Genomic DNA, 25,666 nt, shown 5'->3' with positions numbered 1-25,666 from the left:
AGTTGGCATGGGAGAGGGGTCTCAATGGGCATCTTAATTGCCCCAACCGGGTATCTGCCACTTGCGTCTTGTCGCTGACCCAGCCATTCTCAAAATGGCTTGGGGGCAGGATCGGGGTAATTCTGGACCCGTGTGCCTCTGGTCTGTCCACATCAGGCTTGGAAAATCTGGCCTCAGGTATCCAAACCTGGAAGCTCTCCACATACAACGTACTGCGCTACTGAGTCATCAAAGGGTTAGCATAGATTTCGATTATATCATGCAAGTGTCTTGCAGGGGTCCCACTTCCAGCTCCACCAACATAACATTGAAATTTAGCTAATAATAATGTTCAGTTACTAAAGGCTAACTGAGGAAGATACCACCAATATCATTGGGTTGCTTACATTGTCAATGCTTGGAAACGTGTCTCCAATCGATCAATGTACAAAGTTTACAAATGCTCACACACAACCCATCCCAATCACACATGGCACAATTGGTGACATTGAGCATGGTGATTGATGTAGCGCTGGATTTGCTCAGGGTTTTATTGTACTCACTGTTGAAAACTAAAAGTCTTTAAAGATATGCATTTCTATAGTGCCTTTCACAACCTCAACACATCCCAAAACATTTTACAGCTAAATGAAAGACTTTAGAAAGGTCCTACATTATAGTAATGACCAGATAGACTGTTTTAGTGATATTTTAGATGAGGGATGAATATTCGGCAGGAGAAGTCTTCTGTTCTTCTTTGAAATAGCATCAGAGATCTTTACTCAACTTGAGGAGGCAGACAGGGGCTCAGTTTAACATCACATCTGAAAGATGGCATTTCTGACAGTGCAGCATTCCCTCAGTATTGCAGTGGGAATGTCAGCCTTAATTATGTGCCCAAGTCTCGGTACTGGGGGCTTGAACCCACAACTTTCTGAAATCAGAGGTGAGAGAGCCACTACTGACACCACTGGGATGTGTGTGTGTGTGTTGTGTGGGGTGGGGTGTGTGTGTTGTGTTGGGTGGGGTGTGTGTGTTGTGTTGGGTGGGGTGTGTGCGTTGTGTGGGGTGGGGTGTGTGTGTTGTGTGGGGTGGGGTGGGGTGTGTGTGTTGTGTGGGGTGGGGTGTGTGTGTTGTGTGGGGTGGGGTGGGGTGTGTGTTGTGTGGGGTGGGCTGGGGTGTGTGTGTTGTGTGGGGTGGGGTGTGTGTGTCGTGTGGGGTGGGGTGGGGTGGGGTGTGTGTGTTGTGTGGGGTGGGGTGTGTGTGTTGTGTTGGGTGGGGGGTGTGTGTTGTGTGGGGTGGGGTGTGTGTGTTGTGTGGGGTGGGGTGGGGTGTGTGTGTTGTGTGGGGTGGGGTGTGTGTGTTGTGTGGGGTGGGGTTGGGTGTGTGTGTTGTGTGGGGTGGGGTGGGGTGTGTGTGTTGTGTGGGGTGGGGTGTGTGTGTTGTGTGGGGTGGGGTGTGTGTGTTGTGTCGGGTGGGGTGTGTGTGTTGTGTGGGGTGGGTGTGTGTGTGTTGTGTGGGGTTGGGTGGGGTGTGTGTGTGTGGGTGGGGTGTGTGTGTGTTGTGTGGGGTGGGGTGTGTGTGTTGTGTGGGGTGGGGTGTGTGTGTGGGGTGGGGTGGTGTGTGTGTTGTGTGGGGTGGGGTGTGTGTGTTGTGTGGGGTGGGGGTGTGTGTGTTGTGTGGGGTGGGTGGGGTGTGTGTGTGTGGTGGGGTGGGGGGTGGGGGGGGGGGTGGGGTGTGGGTGTGGGGGGGGGGTGTGGGTGGGGTGGTGTGTGTTGTGTGGGGTGTGTGTGGGGTGGGGTGGGTGTGGGTGGGGTGTGGGGTGGGGTGGTGGGGTGGGTGGGTGTGGGGTGGGGTGTGTGTGTGTGGGGTGGGTGTGGGTGTGTTGTGTGGGGTGGGGTGTGTGTGTTGTGTGGGGTAGGGTGTGTGTGTTGTGTGGGGTGGGGTGGGTGTGTTGTGTGGGGAGGGGTGTGTGTGTTGTGTGGGGTGGGGTGTGTGTGTTGTGTGGGGTGGGGTGTGTGTGTTGTGTGGGGTGGGGTGGGTGTGTTGTGTGGGGTGGGGTGGGTGTGTTGTGTGTGGTGGGGTGTGTGTGTTGTGTGGGGTGGGGTGGGGTGGGTGTGTTGTGTGGGGTGGGGTGGGGTGTGTGTGTTGTGGGGGGTGGGGTGTGTTTGTTGTGTGGGGTGGGGTGTGTTTGTTGTGTGGGGTGGGGCGGGGTGTGTGTGTTGTGTGGGGTGGGGTGTGTTTGTTGTGTGGGGTGGGGTGTGTGTGTTGTGTGGGGTGGGGCGGGGTGTGTGTGTTGTGTGGGGTGGGGTGTGTTTGTTGTGTGGGGTGGGGTGGGTGTGTTGTGTGTGGTGGGGTGTGTGTGTTGTGTGGGGTGGGGTGGGGTGGGTGTGTTGTGTGGGGTGGGGTGTGTGTGTTGTGTGGGGTGGGGTGGGTTGTGTGTGTTGTGTGGGGTGGGGTGGGGTGGGTGTGTTGTGTGGGGTGGGGTGGGGTGTGTGTGTTGTGTGGGGTGAGGTGTGTTTGTTGTGTGGGGTGGGGTGTGTTTGTTGTGTGGGGTGGGGTGGGGTGTGTGTGTTGTGTGGGGTGGGGTGTGTTTGTTGTGGGGGGTGGGGTGGGTGTGTGTCGCTTTGTCCATTCATCTCCTGTCCTCTCCATTCTCTCCCACATCAAGGTTAAGCAGCGTTACACAAAGACAATAGAAGACTTAAACAAGTACAATCCAAAATACATGGAGGAGATGGAGATGGTCTTTGACCAGAGCCAGCAGTTGGAGCAGAAACGCATAATCTTTCTCAAACAGATCTTCTTGTCCATTCACCGGCACCTTGATGTCACCAACAATGAAAGGTGAGGTTAAATGTACATTCCAATCCTCCATATCATCCCTACCATATTATGTAAAAGAAAAGCTGTTCCCATGGGCTGATGGTGCAAAGACTAAGGGACACAGATTTAAGATTTTAGGCAACAGACACAGGGGGGATGTGAGGAATAACCTTCTAAGGCCCAGAGTGGAACTCCTGTCGACAAAGGTGGTGGAGGCAGAGATAATCAACGATTTCAAGAGGAAATTGGATACCATTTGAGAGAAATAAATTTGCAGGGTTACAGATAGAGTGGGAGAACTGGATTGACTGGAGTGCTCTACAGAGAGCTAGTATGGACTCAATGGCCTGAATGGACTTCTGCACCATAATGATTATGTGTGACAAGCAATAAGTTGATGACTGATTTAAAGATGCATATAAACATTTTGCAGGGCTAGTGGTTAACAGTTCCACCCAACGCGGTACTAAGTCATCAGAGACCAAGTTTCATTCTTGTGTATACTGAGATAATTTACCTCAAGTGGGCCATGGGAGCTACAGTTTGGTTTCTGATCCCACTCCTAATTGGATCTTAGTGACTTTGACTAGCAAAAACATGTATGGGTGTCAAATAAGGGCCAGATCAGGCCTCCCTCTAGTCAAATACACAGGGCAGAATTTTGCCCTTGGTGGGCGGGACCCACCGGCTCGATGGTGGGCGGGTAGCCGATTCTACCGCCAAAACTGGCCCCACCGCCATTTTGAGTGGGTGGGTCAATTAAGGCCCGGATACTTCTGCCCAAGCCCACATGTGGGAGAATGGTCACTCGGTTGTGGTGCCCATAGTACAATTGGTGTCCGTGCACCTCAACAAGTCAGATCCTTCAGGGAAGAAAACTGGAGAAGTTTAAACAAAATTGTTTTCAGGACCTTTTCACGCCAAAAGGAAACATAATTCAGGTCTTACTTATAAACCAGCTTCCCATTCTCCTGCACAGCTGGCTAAACTAACACCTAATAGAATGGATGGAGGTTCTGGGATTTAAGCTTCGAGTAGACTAAGAGAGTTACTTTCCCCTCGTACATGTTATTCCCAGCTACAGCAATCATTAGTGAGCCAATTAAGTTCCTTTGAAAAAAAAAATGGCCCAGATGGATATTAGACGAGTTATGAAATTGGAGACTGTAAGCGCAGATTGAATTGTGTATGAAACAGTTGGGTTGAGGCCATGACAGAATGGTTTGCTGTGTGAATATCAGCTGTGCATGAGGTGTAAGGCTTGATAGGCTGAATGGCATTTTCCCATTCCGCGCTTACTTCAGTTCTTAAAGAGACGTCACTCACCACTCCAATCTTCAACAGGTTCTGCAAATTTCCGGGGATATTGCCAGGACTGAGGAATTTTAGCTATGAGGAAAGATTGGATCGGCTGAAGTTGGTTTTTCCTTGAACAGATGAGGCTTAATTGAAGTATATAAAATTATGAAGGGTTGAGATAGAGATCACCTATTCACCTTAGCAGAGGGATCAAAAAAATCAAGGGGCATAGATTGAAAGCAATTGGTAGAAGGATGAGAGAGGAATTGAGGAAATATTTTCTCATGCAGAGGGAGGTAGGGACCTGGAACTCACTGCCTGAAAGGGTGGTCAGGGCTGAAACTCCCATCACATTTAAAAAGTACTTGGATGTCGACTATAGAGCAGTGACTTGCAGGAAGGTGGGATTAGGCTGGGTTGCTCTTCATGACAGGGATACAATGGGTCAAACGATCTCCTTCTGTGTTGTAAGTTTTCCGTGATTCTATTCTATGATTTTTGGTTTGAACTGTTCACTGTTTATGAACAATGGTTGGCTTTGATTTAGTCCCAGTCTTCCATCACCGCCTTTGTTCAATTAGTTGATCTCAGCTAGGACAGAAGTCAGATCACCACCACTCCACGTGATATCAAGAAATGGCTGATGGCACTGGTTACTGCAATGGCTATGTCCCTGACAATATTCTGGCAATAGTACTGAAGACGTACTCCAGAACTTGCCATGCCCCGAGCCAAGCTATTCCAGTGCAGATACAACACTGGCATCTACTCGGCTATGTCGAAAATTGCCCAGGTGTGTCCTGTACACAAAAAGCAGGACAAATTCAACCCAGCCAATTTTCGCCCCATCAGTCTAATCTCAATCATCAGTGATGGAAGGGGTCATCAACAGTGCTATCGAGTGGCACTTGCTTAGCTACAACCTGCTCACTGACACCCAGTTTGGGTTCCGCCAGGGCCACTCAGCTCCAGACCTCATTACAGCCTTGGTTCAAACATGGACAAAAGAGCTGAACTCCAGAGATGAGAGTGACTGTCCTTGACATCAAGGCAGCATTTGACCGAGTGTGGCATCAAGGAGCTCTAGCAAAACTGGAGTCAATGGAAATCAGGGGGAAAACTCTCCACTGGTTGGAGTTATACCCAGCACAAAGGAAGATTGTTGTGGTTGTTGGAGATCAGTCATCTCAGCTCCAGGACATCACTGCAGGGGTTCCTCAGAGTAATGTCCTCGGACCAATCATCTTCAGATGCTTCATCAATGACCTTCCTTCCTAAGGTCAGAAGTGGGGTTGTTCACTGATGATTGCACAATGTTCAGCACCTTTCACGACGCCTCAGACACTGAAGCAGTCTATATCCAAATGCAGCAAGACCTGGACAATATCCAGGTTTGGGCTGACAAGTGGCAAGTAACATTCACACCACACAAGTGTCAGGCAATGACAATCTCCAACAAGAGGTAATTCAGCCATCACCCCTTGATGTTCAATCGCATTACCATCACTAAATCTCCCACTATCAACAGCCTGGGAGGTTACCATTGACCAGAAACTGAATGACTAGCCATATAAATGCTGTGGCTACAAGAGTAGGTCAGAGGCTAGGAATCCTGTGACGAATAACTCACGTCCTGACTCCCCAAAGCTTGTCCACCATCTACAAGGCACAAGTCAGGAGTGTGATGGATTACTCCCCACTTGCCTGGATGAGTGCAGCTCCCACAACACACAAGAAGCTTGACACCATCCAGGAAAAAGCAGCCCACTTGATTGGCACCACATCCACAAATGTTCACTCCCTCCACCACCAACACACAGTAGCGGAAGTATGTACCATCTACAAGATGCACAGCAGGAATTCACCAAGGCTCCTTCGACCACTACCATCTGGAAGGACAAGGGCAGCAGATATATGGGAACACCACCACCCAGAAGTTCCCCTCCAAGTTGCTCACTATCCTGACCTGGAAATATATCGCCATTCCTTCACTGTCACTGGGTCAAAATCCCGAAACTCCCTCCCTAACAGCGCTGTGTGTGTACCCGCACCACATGGACTGCAACGGTCCAAGAAGGCAACTCACCACCACCTTCTCAAGGGCAACTAGGGATGGGCAATAGATGTTGGCCCAGCCAGCGACACCCACATCCCATGAATGCATTAAAAAAGAATTATTTATTTTCTGTTTAATGGATAAGATATTAAACTGAGATATTAAACTGAGGGCCAGTCTGTCCTCTGGACTGGACACAGAACGATCCCAGGGCACTATCAGAAAGGTGAGCAAGGGAGTTCTCACTGGCAAGCTAGTGATACTTTTCTTGATGGGTTTATTCACAGACTGGAACATTACAAATATGTACAAACATATGAATTAAGAGGAGTTGGCTATTTGACCCCTTGAGCCTGCTCCACCAGCCAGTAAGTTTATGCCTGATCTTACTGTGGCCTCATCTCCACATTCCCACCTGCCCCCGATAACAATAGACTCCCTTGGTAGTCAAAAATCTATCTACCTTGACCTTCAAAAACTTTCTACCTACCGATCTACTTCCTATTAGCCCAGTGTCCCAGCAGTCACTGTTGTACTCAGAAGAGTATAAAGAGAAAGTTAGAGGAGACTATTTAACAAGTTAAATAAAGCGGTAGCCCCTTCAGCGGGCACTGTAACAAAAGACAATGTTTGAAGGAGGATTAACTAAATAAATTAAAATATTGTTCCCAAGGCTGATGATGCACTCCATTCCCTGTGGTGCCCATTGGTGGTGTCTCTTTTTGAGTATCCATGATTTAAAACAGTTAATCAAATTAACTAATGTAAACAAATTAACAGCCCCTTAAAGGGGCAAGTCCCCCTTTACAAGGGCTCTAAGCACTTAATTAAACAATGCCCTTCATCTGTGTATCTTAATATAATTAACAGTGTCCTGGCCAGTATTTATCCTTCAATCAACTTTACTAAAAACGGATGGTCATTTATTTAATTGCTGGTTGTGTGAAAATTGACTGCCACACTTGTTATAAGACAATGCGTAGACTTCAAAAGTATTTAATTGGTTGTAGAGCAATTTGCCTTTAGGGCAAAAGTACTATATAAATACAATTATCTATAATTCCAAAAATCTTGGGTTAGGAAAGGCAAAAAAAACAAGCACATTCCCTGTTCCTGATCACTATCAATAGGTTAACAGCATATTAATGTGGATATCGGCTAACAGCAAAATCTAGCAGGCAGTGATGCCTTCTCAATACTAATTTGCATGGAGCTAGAAAGTCATACAGTACACCAGAGATACAAGGCTTGGCCTAAATAGTCAAGTGGTTCTGTCGAAGGGTCATGAGGACTCGAAACGTCAACTCTTTTCTTCTCCGCCGATGCTGCCAGACCTGCTGAGTTTTTCCAGGTAATTCTGTTTTTGTTGAAGTGGTTATGGTACTGCGCTTGTAACCCCAAGATCAAGAGTTCAAATCTCACAATGGCAAACTATGAAATAATGTAACTTCATCTGAATAGCAACAGATGGAAATGTGTTTGTACTCGAAAGAGTTACACCAGAGATACAACTTAGGAACACTTTAGTTGAGGACAGCAACTTGTGTTTGTATCATGCTTTCCACATAGCCAAACCTTCCAAGGTGCTTCACAGGACACTAAGCCATAAATGGAGCTGATAGTACAGGTGATCAAAAGCCTAGTCAAAGAGGTAGGTGTTAAGGATTGTCTTCAGGAAGGAGAATGAGGTGGAGAAGTTTAGAAAGGGAATGCCAGAACATAGGGCTGAGGCCGCTGAATGCAGGGTAGTCCATGTTGGAGCAATTAAGATAAGAACATAAGAAATAGGAACAGGAGTGGACCATTCGGTCCCTCAAGCCTGCCCTGCCATTCAATAAGATCATGGCTGATCTTCTTCTGTTTTGATTTACACGTTCCCATCTAACCTCGATAGTCTCTGATTCCCTTGCCTAACAAGAATCTATCTACCGCTGCCTTAAAAATATTCAATGACCCCATCTCCACTGCCTTCTAAGGCAGAGAATTCCAAAGTCGCACAACCCTCTGACAGAAAAAATTTCTCCCCATCTCTGCCCTAAAAGGGCAACCTTAATTTTAAAACAGTGCCTCCTAGTCCCACAAGAGGAAACATCCTTTCCACGTCCGCCTTGTCAAGGCCGTTCAATCAAATCCCCCCTCCTAAATTCCAGTGGAAAAAAGCCCTGTCTGTCCAATTTTTCCTCATAAGACAACCCACTCATTCCAGGTATCAAGCCTCCTAGTAAACCTCCTCTGAACCGCCTCCAATATATTTACATCCTTCCTTAAATAAGGAGAATAAAACTGCACACAGTATTTGAGGTGCGGACTCACCAATGCCCTGTATAACTGAAGCATAACATCCTTACTTGTATGTTCATCCCCTCTTGTAATAAAGGATAGCATTCCATTAGCTTCCTTAGCAACTGGAGAAACACAGATCTTGGAGGATCGAAGGACTGGAGGAGGTTAAAGAGATAGGGAGGGATTTGGAAAGAAGGATGAGAATTCTAAAATGAAGGTGCAGTAATGCTCAACATTAAAGTTTCAACAGGCCAACTCGTTTCTTCTTCCGTTCAGCAATTTCTTGATCAGATAAAAGATGCTGTACTTACATTTTGTGAAGTCACTCTACAGGTTGGCCACAAGGTACCTGCAGAAGAGATCTGAACTTGGCTAAACATGTGTTGGAAACAACTGGCTGTTTTAGAGTCAAGATAATTTGGTAACACCCTTGTGGTTTAGCTGGCTGAAGGTCAAGGGTGTCATTTACTTAAAAAGGGGTCCGATTGATTTGGGTCATTGCCCTTTGTGGAGCTTCAGTAATTGTTAACTTCCGGGTCCATTCCAAGTTGGGCAAGTTTCACCTTGGAAACATACCAGGGGTACAAGAGGGGCACTCAAGTCATCTAGACTTCCAGGCTGCTTATATATGCAGTAAGTGCATCATTGGCTAGCACATGGGCGTTCCTAGAGGAAGACTGCCTCTCATTTCAAGGGAAGGATAGGGATCTAAATTTCTTAATAAATTTACAATCCTCCCCCCAACTCTCTCTCTCCAGCTTCCGGTCTATATTTAATGACCTACACCAGAACGTGCTATCAGTAAATGAGCAGAATGATTTGAAATGGTGGCGCAACACACATGGTCCAGGGATGCCCACCAGCTGGCCACATTTTCAGGTGAGTGCACAATCTTTCTGTCCATTTGGACAATCCCGTCAGGTGTCAGTTTATCTCCAAATCAATACAATCTTTTTCGTTGTTTTACCTCCCACAAGTCAGAATCTTAATCCTCTATTTGTAATTAAGTGTTCAGCTATGACTGAAGTGAGTAGCATCCTTTCCTCTAAATCAAAAGGTTGTGGATTCAAGTACCACTGCAGAGAACAATCTAGACTGACAGTGCAGTACTAAGGGAATGCTGTACTGTTAGAGGTGCTGTCTTTCAGATGAGATGTTAAACCTGCTCTCTCAGGTGAACGTAAAAGATCCTATGATATTATTTCCAGGATAAGCAGGGGGGGTTATCCCCAGTGCCCCGGACAATATTTGTCCCTCAGCCAACATCACAAAAACAGATCATCTGGTCATTGTCACGTTGCTGTTTGTGGGAGCTGTTTGTACACAACGCAAAACTGACTTCCGTGTTTACGACATTACAGAAGTGGCTGCACTTTCAGTTTGAAAATATACCTGAGGCTTGCATCTTTCAGCCAACATGTCATGTGCGGTATTTTACCTGTTGTGTTCAGAATGCAGTGGGATCATGGCCAGCATCACAAATTTGACTTAAGCTCGACCTGGCTCTCTCACTTCCAAGTCAAAAGTCTGTGGGTTCAAGCCCCACTCCAGCCCATAGGCTGGCTGACCTTCTATTGCATTAGTAAGGCAGTGCCAAATTACCAGCTTTGCCATTTTTCAGATGCAACATGAAACTGAGACCCTATTTCAATTGTTCAGTTGGACCTGGTATGGCATAGAAGGGGGCAATTTCCCAGTTTTCTGGCCAATGTTCATTCCATATATGACTGCAAGCTGGCTACCACCATTGCCCACAAAACAACAGTGCCCACACTTCTCAGGTAATTAGATGGTTTGGAAAGCTTTGGGACTTGTTGAGGATGTGAAAGACATTATACAAATGCAAGTGCTTTCTATCCTTGTCAGTATTGGCATAGCCCATGATTCATAAGGTAAAATAAAATCTTCAGTCACAAGGGACAGAGAAGATAAAGAGAAACTGTTCCCGTCGATGGAAGGGTCGAAAACCAAAGGACACAGATAGAAAGTGGTTGGCAAAAGAGCCATTGCCAACATGAGGCTGTGGGGAGATGGTGGCGTTGTGGTATTATCACTGGGCTGATAACCTACAGGTCCAGGCTAATGCTTTGGGGACATGGGCTCAAATCCCACCCCTTCTGTTAGTGGAATTGGAATTCAATTAATAAATCTGGAATATAAAACAAGTAACAGTGACCATGACAATTGTTGTAAAAACCCATCTGGTTCATGAATGTCCATTAGGGAAGGAAATCAGCTGTCCTTACCTGGCCTGGCCTACTTGTGATTCCAGACCCATAGCAATGTGGTTGGCTTACAACTGCCCCCTGTTCAAGGGCAATCAGGGACAGGTAACAAATGCTGGCCTTGCCACCAACACCCACATCATAATAAAGAAAATCAAATGAGGAAAAGTTTTTTTTTTTAAGTAGCAAGTGGTTATGATTTGGAATGCACTGCCTGAGAATGTGGCAGAAGCAGATTCAATCATGGTTTCAAAAGGGCACTGGAGGGTATTAATCTCCAGAGCTACAGGAAAGGTCTAGGGTTGGGGCTAGCTAAGTAACTCTTGGAGAGGGATTGGCCAAGTTTTTTTTCTAATACTCCTTCATGGGATATGGGCATTGCCGGTTAGGCCAGCATTTAATGCGCATCCCAAAGTGTCCTCGAGAAGGTGATGGTGAGCTGCCTTCTTGAACCACCCCTTCTGTGCTGTAACAACTCTATAATTCTTATTCTAGTTAAGATGTTTACGTTAATATATTTCAGTACTAGGAGAGGCTTTAACTTTGAATTCCCTATCTCAGTTCCAGATTGTCAAGGAAAATATGATAATTAATGTGACTAATGGCTGACTTTAATTCAATAAAGACTAGGCTTGTCCAAGTTTATTTTCAGCATCTATCACTGACTTTTGACCTCACAGGAATGGAGCCCAGAGAGAGAAAAGATTACAGACAAGAAGGCAAAAGGGAAGAAGGAAGGAGACAAGGTTGTTCTTCAGAGCTTAAGGTGAAGCATTAGAGTTGTAACGTGTTAGAGATGTCACTTCCTGATGCTAAGGGGTGACTTCCAATGATCAATTTCACTCAGAGTACAAACGTGGTGTATTTTTCCCCTCTCTCTGCCAATCTTCTCCCTTCCCTTCCCAAGGCTCTTGATGGATCATCCCAATGTAAGCTGGGTGCCCCTGCGATACCTCCACACTTATGACCAGTATTTATATGCGAGCGTCAGTACATGTAAGCAGGCTCTTCCACTGCAGGGTACCCAGCCAAGTCTGACCTGGTGCTCACAGTTCTAGGTGGGGCTGCTGGATAATAATCAGGGACATGAGCCATGGCTAAATTCGCCCCCAGAGTAGAATGACCATCCGTAGCACCCTGGCCCTCTGCTGTTTAGTGACAACAGCTACTCTGAGGTTGTTCAGCTATCCACTTGCTAAGCCCTCAGTGGACGCAGTGTGTGCTTGATAATTATCCCTCACATCACCCTCTCCAAAGGTATTTTGAGATGTAAGGTCTCGTAGTGCAGTCAGCTGACCCTGTCGGATCTTGCTGTGTGCAATTTGGTGCTACGCTTCCAACATCGCAACAGTGACTACACTCCAAAAATTGCTTCATTGCCTGTAAAACATTTTGGGATGTCTTTAGGTTGTGAAAGGCACCAAACACAAGTCAGTATGCACTGCTGCCAGCTAAAAGCGGCTAGCTCAGCTCAGATCTGATCAGGAGATAAAATCTGAATCATTCCTGGTCTCCAAAAAATGGAGATATTATCTCCGAGCACTTTGAAAATCAGCTATTCCAAAAAAAAAGTGTAAGTAAACTCAAATTCATAAGCTCAAGATCAGACACTGGATTTTTTTTTGGATAAAAAGAACAGTGAATGAGTGAAAGCAGTATCGAGAGAGTCAAGATTATACTTGGGACACTCAGCCAAAGTTCCCACTCCAAAATTCCATTTAGCGACTCCCAACTGGATCTCAGATGAACTCAGCATTGGGCTCAGCTGTGGTACCCTCCAATCGACACTCATTGATGAAGAGTCATCATTAAGGTGAGGTACTGGAGCCACTACAAGCACCTAGAGTACTGTATGCAGTTTTCTACTTCAGGAGGGATATACTTGCATTGGAAGCAATTCAGGGCAGTTTCACTCGGCTGATTCCTGGGATGAGAGGTTCATCTGATGAGGAAAGGTTGAGCAGGTTGGGTCTATACTCATTGGAATTGAGAAGAATGAGAGGTGATCTTATTGAAACAAATGAGGCTTTGAGGAGGTTTAATAGAAAAGATGCTGATAGTCTTCCCCTGGTGGGGAATATAGAACATGGGGGCACGGTTCAAAAGAAGGGGTCTCCCATTTAACACGGAGACGAAGAGGAATTTCTTCTTTGAGGGTTGTTAGTCTTTGGAGTTCTCCTCCCCAGAGAGCAGTGGAGGCTGGGTCATTGAATAGATTCAAGGCTGAGTTAGACAGATTCTTGATCGACAGGAGAGTCAAAGTCTATGTTGGGGTGGGGTGGGGTGGGTGGGGAGGCAGGAAAATAAGAGTTAAGGGCACAATCAAATCTGCCACGATCGTACTGAATGGCAGAGAGGGCTCAAGGGGCTGAATAGCTTACTCCTGCTCCTGTTTCTTATGATCACACAAGGAACCTTCAACCAAAGAGGCAAGGGAGGTATGAACAAACCCAAATAAAAACCGCTACTTAAACCCAAGTTAGGACGTCTTGATGCTGAATGTCCAATTCTAGTGCCTTAGATCTGAACAGTGACCCAGAAGAGGGGACTGTGAGCAGGAGAAGTATTTATTTAACCATTTCAGCTTCCTTTGTCGCCACTGGTTCGCAGCTGAAATTTTCTTTTCAAGCCACTCCACTCTTGTGTTTTTTGGTTTCACAGTTTAAGTAAAGGGTATTCCCTTGGTGAGGATGGCACAAACATCCCTGGCATCAGAATCCGAGCCCTGTACGATTACACCAGCCAGGAATCAGACGAGCTCAGTTTCAAAGCGGGTAAGCACTGCATCATAAACTTTGGCAAACTGTCCCATCTTGACGTTTCTCCAAGGAGTCCCCAAGAGTAGTTTAAGTGGGACAGGGAGGAGCAGGACAGAACACTGCACATCCCTCCATGGCTGAATTAGTCTTCATTCCCCATATTTTTCTGCTTCACTGTCAGGGCACATTTTTCAGTTGCTATACACCTCTCTAAACTCCCAGTCTTGCTTCCTCCTTATATTGTATTTACAGCATAGCAACAGACTATTCAGCCCAACTACACCATGCTAGTGCCCACATGAGCCTCCTCCTGTCCTTCTGCATCTAACCTCATCACCATATCCTTCTATTCCCTTCTCCCCCATGTGTTTATCCAGCTTCCCCTTAAATGCTTCTAAGCTATTTGTCTCTACTACTCGATGAGGTAGCGAATTACACGTTCTAAACATTCTCTGGGTTAAGGAGTTGCTCCTGAGTGCCCCACTGCATTTATTAGTGACTGCCTTATACTTATGACACCCTAGTTCTGGTCTCCTCCGCAAGGGGAAACATCTTCTCTGCATCGATCCTTTTGAACCCTTTCATAATCCTTAAAGACTTCTAACAGGCCACCCTCTTTCTGTCTTCTCTTTTCTAAAGGGAAAAGCCCCAAGTCTATTCAATCTTTCCTGATAGTAATTACCTCTCAATTCTGGTATCATCCTAGTAAATCATTTGCACCTTTTCCAGTGCCTCTCTACCCTTTCTATAACAAGACCACCCAGAATTATTGACAGTACTCCCAAATGTGGTCCAACCAATATTCTATATCCACTGTCAAAGTCTTTCAAAACTCTCTCTCTTTGACTGTAGTTCTCTCAGTTCCGTTTTTAATCCCTTTCCTTCCCAGTTTGATCTCTACCTCCTTTCTAGAGATTTTTTGTTGCTTCAGGACTCAATTCCTCCAAAGCTTTTCTCCGAGGCTTTCCCCTAATGAGTCTCCGACTCCTACAGAAAGCCCATCTCACGTCCTGTGTTAAGTTCTGTTCACCCACCAACCCCTGCCCTGACCAACCTCCGCTGATCCCCTCAGCACACCAAATTCAAATTAATTTCCCTTTAGAGAGTCTTACTCGTTAATCTCTACAACCTCCGTCAGCCCCAAATCCCAGTCTGTTCTTTGCTTCTCCGAGTCTTAGCCTCATCACTCAACATCATTGGCAGAATCTTCAGTCAACCCAATCCTACTCCCCTGGAGCTGACACCTTAAATTCTCTCTGCCTTCCTGATTCATTCCCACTTTTGAAAGCTTTTGTTAGGATCTTATTTTCTTTTGACTGTACTTTCAGTCACCTCTCCGAAGTCTTCTACTGTTTAGTGTCCTTGTTCTCTGATGCAAGGCAGCATGAGACTCTTGTTACTGAAGGCGTCATATAAATGCATATTGTTGTTGGTGGGATGCTTTTTCTGACGAGCACTGTAGGAAGTCTTCTGCATTAATATTGTGGGCATGGGCCACTAAAAACTGCTAAATGTATCTGGGCAAAAGTGTCACACTAAGGGGCACACTTAAGTTGGGACTGAAGCAGGTTGCTAGGGAAAAGTAAGCAAGCTTTACTCTGCACCTATGCTACACCTCGGCTAGGAGCACTTAATGCTAGCCCAGGGAGACTGAGGAGGGAGTGCAGCCCATTCCCAAGCACTAATAATTCTCACTTTGATGAGCACCCAAAAACAAAATAGCTTAATACAAGGAGACAGGTGACATTCAAGGTAGGAGCCACAGGTAGCTCAACTCCAGCCTTATTGACTGTGTATTCAGTGATGCATATTCAGTGAACCCCTTCAATTGACAGTAAATGGGGCTCACAATATGGACAAGAAATTGGGGGAGATGGGGTGGATGGGGGGGGGGGTGGGGCGGCGCGAGGGGGGATTCTCTCAGTTCGTTGCCTCTCCAGTTGCCTGTCAGCTTTTGCCAGAGCTGGAGTTTGACGGTGGTCGTGAAGACAGAATGGGAGGAAGAGACAAAAACAATAAAATAGGAGTACATTTAAGAAAAAACAATTATTTTATAGCAACCCTTGAACAGGACTCAGCTCTTTACAAAAGTACTTGGGTATATTTACCAACCAAGACTGACATCTAGTGGTTGATGTCAGTCTGCACCAATCCCATTTAGATTACCAGATAGATCAATCTCCAAATTTTTATCAAATTATATTCCCTGTCCCCCACCTGCACCCCCCAAACTTTTTCTCCCTCAGACTTGTTGGGGTACAGATGGTGATACCCATCTCCTAACACACCCCCTACCTTATGTGTGAGCTTCAGAAATGGTGGTGGGCTATTCGGCAGTGGTGCACATCACACCGAGCCAGGGTTCCTGTAGTCCCCACACGTGTGCACTTTCCTGCGATGCGGGGGGGTGGTCAGTGGATAGTGATGTGGATTGGAACTCTGGCTTGATTCCATCCTTCCATTTCGCCAAGTGCGCTGAGGTCAATGGGAGCCACCCAACCCCAGTTCTCCCAGCTGAGACCATCAGCAGACACAGTGCAGATCAGGAACTGAACCTGGGTCCTTCATGTCCGTGCTGTTTAGCGGCACATTTATCCACTCGATTGTCGGAACAGTGCTAAATTATTTCGACAACAAATCTCGCCATGTTCTTAAAAACATTGGTTGGCCTCAACTAGGGTAGTGTGTCCAATCTGGGGCACCACTCTTCAAGAGAGGAGAGGGGGCAGAGATTTAACAGAATGATTCCAGGGTTAAAGGGCTTCAGCTATGCAGGGACACTAGAGAAGCTGTGATTGTTCTGCTTAGAAGAGACAGGGTTTAGAGAGTCCTTGACACGCAGGTAGATTACTCACTGAGAGGCAGGGAGAGTTAAAGGTCTTGAAATTTATGAGGGCTTTTGATAGGGCAAATAAGGAGAAACAGTTTCTACTGGATCAGTAGCCAGAGGACACAGATCTAAAGTAATTGGCAAAAGAATCAGAGGGAAGATGAGAACTTTTAACACAGTGAGCTGTTATGATCTAGAATGCATTTTGAATGGGAATTGGATGTATATTTGCAAAGGAAAGATTTGCCTCACCATGTGGAAAGAGTGGAACTCAATCGGATAACATTTTCAAAGAGTTAGCACTGGCACAATGGGCCAACCATCTTCCTGTGCTGGTTCATCCTATAAAGAATAACATGGTACATTTCAAACTTTGCTATGGATTGCCTTTCTAGTCCTTTATACCACTTTGACTGGATGCTTTTTTGTTTAATTTTCAGGTCAGGAGCTGACTAAAGTGGAGGACGAGGATGAGCAAGGATGGTGCAAAGGTTACCTTGATGGAGGCCGGATTGGACTATACCCAGCAAACTATGTAGAAGTTATACAGTAGAAAGCAGATTAAACTGCTTAATTAAAAAAGAAAGTGGATATTTAAGATGAAGGCATCACCACCAGGACCTATATTAAAGACCTCGTCTCTCCATCGCCACTGCTTAAAAAAAAGTTTAAAATTTGTTTTCCATTACTATGACTAACTTTTTTTTTAAAATTCAGCCTGCAAACGTCAACAGCATTTTTAGCTGGGAGGACAGTGTCTGCTAAATTCAAGGGAGCTAGGTGTTCAAGTGTTGGACAGGGGAAGTTACTGAGCCCAAGACACACAGGTAGATTGCTCACTGAGAGGCAGGGAGAGTTAACGAGTTTAATCTTGCAAAGGAACTGGATCATCAGTAAAGGCACAGGCCATTAATACAGGTTAGTGATTTAACCGAGTTTGAGTTTGGCAGTGCAAGGAAATGGGACCTGTATTAACAATTTCAATGGGAATGACAAACCTGGGTTAAACAAATGTATCCCTGACTGATGTCAATTCAATTCCATTGACAGGATATCAGCAATAACTCATAGCCAGCTTCCCAGCAAAATTATCACCAGTCATTGTTTTAACAAGAGACAAAAATGGATAGGAGAATTCTTGTGACTGACTTGATACAAAATATAAAAGCTCCCTGATGTTGGAACTCCCTCAACTCTCAAAAGACCAGTTACATTTAAGGTGAATTTTAAGCTATTTTGAATACTGTATGCAATTTTCAAAGAAAGAGCACACTTTGTATATAAATAAATAGGTGAAAGCAGGGAAAATTCATGTAGTGGGATGGGCAGAAGCACAAATAAATTGCTTGCAAAAATTTGTAAACACTTGGTATAATAAATATAATGCTGTAACACTCTCTGGTATACCCTACAATTTTTTAAATGCTCCCCAATATATCCATATGTATCGCTGTAACATTAATAAACCCAAATTCTGCACTGTAACACTCCCCGATATACCCTATGCCCCTCACTGTAAAACTCCCCGATATAAATACTGTGGCTGCAAGAGTGGGTCAGAGGCTAGGAATCCTGTGGCAACTAACTCACTCCTGACTCCACCACAAGCTTGTCCACCATCTACCAGACACAAGTCAAGAGTGTGATGGAATACTCCCCACTTGCCTGGATGAGTGCAGCTCCTACAACACTCAAGAAGCTTGACACCACCCAGGACAAAGCAGCCTGCTTGATTGGCACCACATCCACAAACATTCACTCCCTCCACCACCAACGCACAGGAGCAGCAGTGTACACCATCTACAAAGTGCACTGCAGAAACTCACCAAAGCTCCTTAGTCAGCATCTTCCAAACCCACGACCATTGCCATCTAGAAGGACAAGGGCAGCAGACACATGGGAACACCACCACCTGGAAGTTCCCCTCCAAGTCACTCACCATCCTGATTTGGAAATGTATCGCCATTCCTTCACTGTCATTGGGTCAAAATCCTGGAACTCCCTTCCTAACAGCACTGTGAATGAACCTACGCCACACGGACTGCAGCGGTTCAAGAGGGCAGCTCACCACCGCCTTCTCAGGGGCAACTAGGGATGGACAATAAATGCTGGCCTGGCCTAGCTAGTGATGCCCACATCCATGAACGAATAAAAAAAACCACATATCCCCCTCACTGTAACACACTGATACATTCCCACATCCCTCACTAACGCTACCCTGTATATCCCACATCTCATTGAAAAGAGATCAGAAAGCCTCAGCAATTTGCCCTCCCTCAACAGCCCAAGGCCATTTTATAGAGCTGTATCCACCGCTCCAACTAAAATCAGGTGATTCAACATATCGCGGATAGCATCTGGAGCTTTTCCTATCCTGAATCACTGGGTTGTTCATTACCTTAATCAGATGATATACTGCGAGAATGCACACTGTTATTTATGGTTTACAGGCCATTAAAATAAAGCAGAAAAATCTGTCAATACCAACACCAGTCATTACAAAAGGCAGTGCTCTATATAGTATCCACAAGACTTACTACAGCCCATTGCACTTGAAGTCAGACTTCCACACATGTACAAGCAAGCAAGATTATATCCCTGAGATGCCTCAAATGCCCTCTGGAGAAAGTAGAATTAATGTGGCAAATCGGGAAATTCAGGCAACTAAAGATCAGCTCTAAGCACTGTTTTAAGTGCTTAAGTCCAAGTGTTTAAGTGCTTTTAAGTCCAAGGTCTGCCTCCTCTTGCTTCACAGTTGCCTGGGCATCCTTTTTTTAAAAAATCTTTATTCTTTCATGGAATGTATCTAAACTCAATCTCACCAAAGATGCAGGGAATGCACAACCCAGTCAACTTCTGAAAGAAAATCAAAAATCATCAATTCTGACACTCAAATGTTAACTCAGCTCATCTCTTTTCAATAGCTAGTGGTTTTTCCAGCCATTCCCAGATTTTATTTCAGATGTCCACTATTTGACTCTCTTTCCTTAAACAAAAAGGGCCACTCACCCCACCAGAAAGCTTCCAGGCTCAACTCCCCCAGGTGAGATGCAGCCATTAAGAGGAGCTACACTTAGATTGAAGACATACTGAGTTGGGGATAGAAAAAAAAACTGGTCACCTTCCAGTACCTTCTCCTTGAAAGCATATAGATACTGGGGTGGGACCAGGATCAATTAACTGCACTCCACGGTGAACAGTGTGCCAATGCTCACTGTTGAGACATGGACATTGAAGGCAGCCCAGTTAGATGAGATACCAGAGAGCCGCTGTTGTCTATGCAACTGTGCGCCCAAACTAGAGTCAGGGAAGGAGACAATTCACAGAATCACAGAATTTTAACAGCACTGAAGGCCATTCAGCCCATCGTGTCTGCACCAGCTCTCCAAATGAACATTATGACCTAGTGCCATTACCCTGCCTTTTCCCCATACCCCTGCACATTGTTTCTATTCAAATAATCATCTAATGCCCTCTTGAATGCCTCGATTGAACCTGCCTCCACCACACTTCCAGGAAGTGCATTCCAGACCCGAACCACTCGCTGAGAGGAAAAGTTTTTTTTCTCACCTCACGTTTGCAAATCACTTTAAATTGAGGGACAGATCTCGACAAAATGATTCCTTCCAGAGAGCTAGTGCAGTGCCACTTGGCCAATCTGCTAAAGGGAGCTTTATACGCATGAGATCTGAACAAACCTCAAAAGAGCGTTTTGCACCCCTCAAAAAAAATAGCCAAACTGCCCAGGAATTCCAGGGACAAGTTTATACTGTATCTATAATTATTCATCTAAGGCCAGTTACAAACCAGTTATAAAAGGTTTATTCTCCTGTCCCAGCTCAGCTTCATAGCTATCAGACTGGCTAAGCAAGACCATACTATTGTTACAGCTCTCTGTTTTGTCCCCTCCCTTGTACAACATAAACATCCGAAGGATATTTCAATTATTATGAAGTATGGTTACAAATAGGAAGTTACATTTCCAATTCTCTCTTTATCAGCACTGCGAATGCTGTTGAATACAGTAAAGTCCCGCTGTTTGCGGGGATGATGTTCCTGCGAAACCTCGCAAATGACGAACGTACTTCACAATGGGAGTCAATTAGATGGTCCCGGCCAGCCTAAAATTCTGCACGTGCAGAAGGGCCGAAGGCAAGAAAAGCTGTTTATAATAAAAATTAAGAAAAACTTACTAGAGAATTTTTTTTTTAACAAGAGGACCAAAAAAAGAGTAAAATTTGTCACACTTACAGTATTTTACATGAGAGGAGGTGACCAGCCCAAAAAAAAAGGAACAGCTACACTCAGACAACAGCAAACACCTGCACAGTGCGCACTTTCTATCGCAGGCAATATATTATGGATGCCTTCCTTTTTTCAAAAAAAACTTTAATTTAGGCGGCTTTTCTTCCTTCCGGCATTTTCTAAAGATGGCTTCTATTTTTTTTTAAAACCATGGATAAGTGAACATTTGGGTTCGCAATGGGTGCACTGATGGGCGAAGACTTCTGCGCGGATAGGCGAATTCGCAAAAGAGGAAAGTTGCGAATGGTGGGGCTTTACTGTAAAAGTTCTGGCAATAAAGCACCTTGATTTAAAAAAAAAATGAGAAGTCTTCGGCTGCTGATTTGCTTTCCTCTATCCTCACAGGGCTGGGGGGAGGTGGTGGTAGAGATCTAATTCCTTTGCTAATATCTAAAGGCCATTTTTTTTAGGGCACTACAACTGACTTCAATGTTATGGGTGAAGGGAGAGGAAGAAAAGCGGGAGATAAACATAAGGTCATCCGGAACTCAGCTTGCATTAAGATAAAAGCAAAATATTGCAGATGCTGGAAATCTGAAACAGGAAACGTTGGAAAAAACTCAGGAGGTCTAACAGCATCTGTGGAGAGAAAGGCAGAGTTAACGTTTTGAGTCCATGTGACTCTTAAGAACTCTGAAGAGTCATATGGACTCCAAACTTTAATTCGACCTTTCTCTCCACAGATGCTGTTAGACCAGCTGAGTTTTTTCCCCAACATTTTCTGCTTGTGATTCCGATTGCATTGCTATTCGGCAATCTGTAAGAGTAAGGTGCCACTGAATGTTTTTGGAAGTGCCCCAAGGAGAAGTCTGGAGGCAGCGGAGAATCTGGATGCGCCAGACCTTGTCTGTTTCCATTGGCTCTCTGCACTTGACACGCCGTCATTCAGAATTACACATTCTCTTTGCAGTTTGACCCCATCCTATCTGCAACTATCTCTGGCCCCACACACCCGCAGCTCACACCCTCTGCTCTTCCAACTCCCTCCATCCCACCGTCAGGGGTAAGACTCTCAGCTATCACAGCCCTGCGTTCTGGGACACCTTCTAAATTCCTTTTACTACAGCGTCCAAAAGCCTCCATAAAACCTACCCCTTCGACCACATCCCCTAGCTCCTTCCTTACTCTTGTTTCTACCCTAGGGCCTATATTATGAAGATAAAAGCAAAAAACTGCGGATGCTGGAAATCCAAAACGAAAACAAAAATACCTGGAAAAACTCAGCAGCATCTGTGGAGAGCAGCACAGTTAATGTTGAGTCCGCATGACTCTTCAACAGAACTAAGGAAAGATAGAAAAGGGGTGAAATATAAGCTGGTTTAAGGGGTGGGGGTGGTGGTGGGACAAGAAAAGCTGGATAGAGGGCCAGTGATATTATGACCTATATTATGAAGCAGTGGTGAGATGAAAGTCACAAACTTGGAAGAAAACAAGCAACTGTTGAGAATAAATTTATTTATAATGTGAAAAGAAACTATACAACATCCATTAAACACATTATTCCTCCGTTCATTCCGCGATACACATTGCACAGTTCCAGTTTTTCTATACAACATTTGAAAGGATATAAAACCTCTACGCCACTGTTGAGATATAAATTGACAAAACTGAAGTTGCATTTAATAAAAATCCATCTCACTGAAATCATGAAAAAGGTCAGTTAAGAATAGGTAGAAGGGGAGGGAGAGAGGTGGATAGGGATTGGGATCAACTCACTCCTCCTCTCAACATTATGTATGGCAGTACACCACTGGGTACCATTCTTCTGTCAGTGTTAAAATGTGGAACTCGTAACAATTGCAACAAACTGGTTTTGCCTTATTCTCATAATCAATGCAATAATTAGATCAATTAGAACACCAATTCAATTTTAGAGCATCATGAATGATTACCGATATACATTGTGGTGCGATCCATTTAAGGTTTGTGCCTTGGGATGGCCAATTGAACAGAGAGGGATATTCTCTCTCTTCTCCTCTTCAAACACAACTCTTAAGGCAAGTCATTATCCATCCAAAAAAACCCAGCTCCAAGTTAAAAATGCAAACTGCTAGGCCTCACACACACTGACACATCTGCAATTTTAAAGAACATCCACTCAAGTTAGACAGGCTGTTTTGTGTTTTCCATTCTGACGGGAAGCAAGGTGCTGAAACATTTAAGGGGAAGTTAGATAAGTAATTGGGGGGGGGGGGGGGTGGAAGAGAGGAACAGAAGGATATGCTGACAGAAGGGGGTGAAGTAAGGTGGTGGAGGAGGAGCATAAACAGCAGCATCGTCTGGACTGGATGCCTGTTTCTACACTGAACTCAACGTAACTCATTTAGCTTCCTTTTTCTTTGTATTAATTCATAGGGTGAGCACTTGCGCTGAAATGGTGGATTTCAGGCTCCTCTGATGGCTGAATTGGTTCAGACAGTGAATAACGAGGTGTGAAGAACAGAAGGCTGCTGGGTTTGGTGGACAGTTTGTGTCGAGTTGGCTAATCCAAGCCAGTGCCACAGGAGAGAAGCAAATAACAGGTCTTAGTGCCCCAGGTCACAAAGGCCAAATGGCCTGCCAATACTGATCCAGAAATGGCTGGCACTTGACTGAGGTACTGGAGGGTGTACACACCTGCTGGCACTGTAGGCCAACAGGGAATCAATACCCATGGGAGACTATATGAAGTAATTCAGTGACTGGTAAAGAAAAAGGTGGAATTAGGGCTGATGCTTAGGAACTTGCCAACAGAAGTGGAAAACCAACTGAACTTTGCTAGTTTGAGATCTGCGCTTTTCTGAGTAGCACCATTTAATGCCAGGATATCCTGGGTAAAGTAGGATCTGTTGAGAGGGATGCTTCCTCCCAGATGATACAACAGCCAACGGGGTGACTTGCTGGGAGAAAATGGCAGTAGAAGTAATTGAGTGCAGTCTTCCAAATGAACAGAGAAACTCAGAATCCAGGAACTTCCAACTGTAAACACCTTCACTGTCATGGGATAAAGAACAAACAAACTTGCATTTATATAGCACCTTTTCATGGCCTCAGGACATCCTGAAGCAATTTAGTCAATTAAGTACTTTGAAATGTAGTTACTGTTGTCATGTAGGAAAGGTAGTAGCCAAATAATGCAGTAAGCGCCCACAAACAGCTTTGAAATAAAAGACCAGATCATCTGTTTTAGTAAATATCGGAGAACTCCCCTGTGCTTCTTTTAAATAATGCCACAGCATCTTTTATGGCCACCTGACAGGGTATCAGTTTAACATCTGACCTGAAAGGCGGTATCTCCAATAGTGCAGCACTCACTCAGAACTGTACAGCAGTGCTAGCCTAGATTTTGTGTTCAAGTCTTGAGTGGGAGGTGAACCCACAACCTGCTGACTAAGGAGCGAGAGAGTGTTTTTTTTTTTAAAAATTCATTCACGGGATGTGAGCGGTGCTGGCTTGGCTAGCATTTATTGCCCACCCCCAACTGCCCTTAAGGCAGTGGTTTGCACTTGAACCGCTGCAGTCCATGTAGTGTAGGTAGGCTCACAGTGCTTTTAGGGAGGGAGTTCCAGAATTTCAACTGTGTGTGTGGGGGTGGAGTAAAAATGGGAGGCATTGCGCAGCTCCTGCTGCTTGTAGCTACTCCAGGAGTTCTACTGTCATGGTATGTCACGCTTGTCTACCTTGCGCCATCCTAACACATCCACTGTGGCTCATCTGCAATCGCTCTGTAACTTATCTGCAATCACTCAGTGACGTCCATTATCCAACTACCCCTAAGTCGACCCCTCTTTCTGCTGCCCTCCACTTTGCCCCCTAGGAGAGGTCTCTGTATCTTTTCAGATCTGATCAAATGGCTGAAATACTGATATTCTCTCTTCTGGATGTCACTTTTTAAAGAGAGAACTCTTTTTTGTTCTTGCAATTTCAAGCGCCTCTTCATTTGTCGTGATCTGCCTGTGGAATTTTATGGAGCACTGTGGAGCGAAGAGGGGAAATCAAAGCCATATTTAATCATACAAAAGGTACTGAAAACAAAGGCAACTACCAAAAGTTCAACTTAAATGGATGTAGGCAAAGGAACCAGCTGAGTCTGCAAACAAAGCTCCACCCATTCAACACACTCCACCCACTTATACCCCTGCATCCAATTGTCCTTTACCAGCTTACTCCTTGCTGTCTTGCAACTTTGAATCCCAGTTGCAGCAAGGTTTTTCCACCAGACCGGATGGGGACAACAACTTGAACTTTTCACGGCCCATCCGAAATTTTCTAAAAACAAAAACGGGAGGTTCTCATTATTTTCTTGGGGGAAGCAAAATGTCCTTTTTCATGCTTGCAAAATGTATGCTGTGACGTGGAGACAACCTCAGTAGCCTTAAGAACAGGTTTCAGTGAACTTGCATTGTCGACAGAGCAGGCCTCAGAGGTGAAAGCATGATCCCCACCATGTCATGGCTCAAGCTGGCAATCCTAGTAACAATGTCGATTCCTTGATGGTTACTTTCAGGTCTGCTGACTGAGGGGGGGGGGGGGGGGGGGGGGGGGGGGGGGGGGGGGGAGATGTGAAAAAAAGAAACAAAAACAGATGCCAGGTTGCCTCTGTTCAAAATTAAATACATTAAAAAACTGCAGTAATCAGATCAATACATACTGAGCAAAACTAAACCAACATACTGAAAGCAACCTTCCAACTATATCAGATGTAACTTTCAAACTCAACCCGTCCCTTTAAAAAAAGGGATTCAGTACCAATTGGGTTGTCTGATCCACCCAATCCCCTCTGATTTTCTGAGATAGCCGAATATATTTGAAAAAAAAACAAACACAGAGTCTTCCAGTTCCTACCACTAACCCATTCAAAAAGGACAGCAAGTCAAATGCGAATTTCTTTGTTTTCCCTTGTAGGTCGGGAAGTAGTTCATCTCGCTGACTTCAATATTGGGCTTCCATACGTCATGTCCACACCTTGCACAAAGGGAAGTCAAACTCGAGAAGCATTTAAATGAGATCCATCAGAATCTCCTCCTCCAACAGACTCGTGCCTTGCTGCAACCCACCCTGAGGGACTGGGCCCCGCGGGCCTGCATTCATCATCATCTGGCCTGCAGATTTAAAAATTACAAAA

The 25,666-nt window shown here is 45.1% G+C and overlaps 2 protein-coding genes across 8 annotated transcripts in view; one reads left to right on the top strand and one right to left on the bottom strand.

Annotated features, from left to right (window-relative positions):
- The window catches only part of si:ch211-51c14.1 (protein kinase C and casein kinase substrate in neurons protein 3), a 57,115-nt gene extending 39,462 nt beyond the window's left edge, over positions 1–17,653 (top strand). For 3 of the 4 annotated variants that reach the window (XM_041178065.1, XM_041178068.1, XM_041178066.1), the window contains 5 exons: positions 2,651–2,826; positions 9,202–9,322; positions 11,349–11,434; positions 13,330–13,442; positions 16,698–17,653. In XM_041178065.1, coding sequence (XP_041033999.1) covers positions 2,651–2,826; positions 9,202–9,322; positions 11,349–11,434; positions 13,330–13,442; positions 16,698–16,810 — 609 coding nt within the window. In that variant the 3' untranslated portion in view covers positions 16,811–17,653. The remainder of the gene's footprint in view (positions 1–2,650; positions 2,827–9,201; positions 9,323–11,348; positions 11,435–13,329; positions 13,443–16,697) is intronic. The other variant, XM_041178067.1, reaches the window with a different exon arrangement.
- Positions 17,654–25,100: 7,447 nt separating this feature from the next.
- The window catches only part of med25 (mediator complex subunit 25), a 41,493-nt gene continuing 40,927 nt past the window's right edge, over positions 25,101–25,666 (bottom strand). For all 4 annotated transcript variants that reach the window (XM_041177899.1, XM_041177901.1, XM_041177902.1 and 1 more), the window contains one exon: positions 25,101–25,643. In XM_041177899.1, coding sequence (XP_041033833.1) covers positions 25,540–25,643 — 104 coding nt within the window. In that variant the 3' untranslated portion in view covers positions 25,101–25,539. The remainder of the gene's footprint in view (positions 25,644–25,666) is intronic.

Source organism: Carcharodon carcharias, chromosome 31 (assembly GCF_017639515.1).
Source record: "Carcharodon carcharias isolate sCarCar2 chromosome 31, sCarCar2.pri, whole genome shotgun sequence".
Lineage (NCBI taxonomy): Eukaryota > Metazoa > Chordata > Chondrichthyes > Lamniformes > Lamnidae > Carcharodon > Carcharodon carcharias.
The sequence above is the reverse complement of the archived record's forward strand: the minus strand, read 5'-3'. Positions and strand labels throughout refer to the sequence as shown.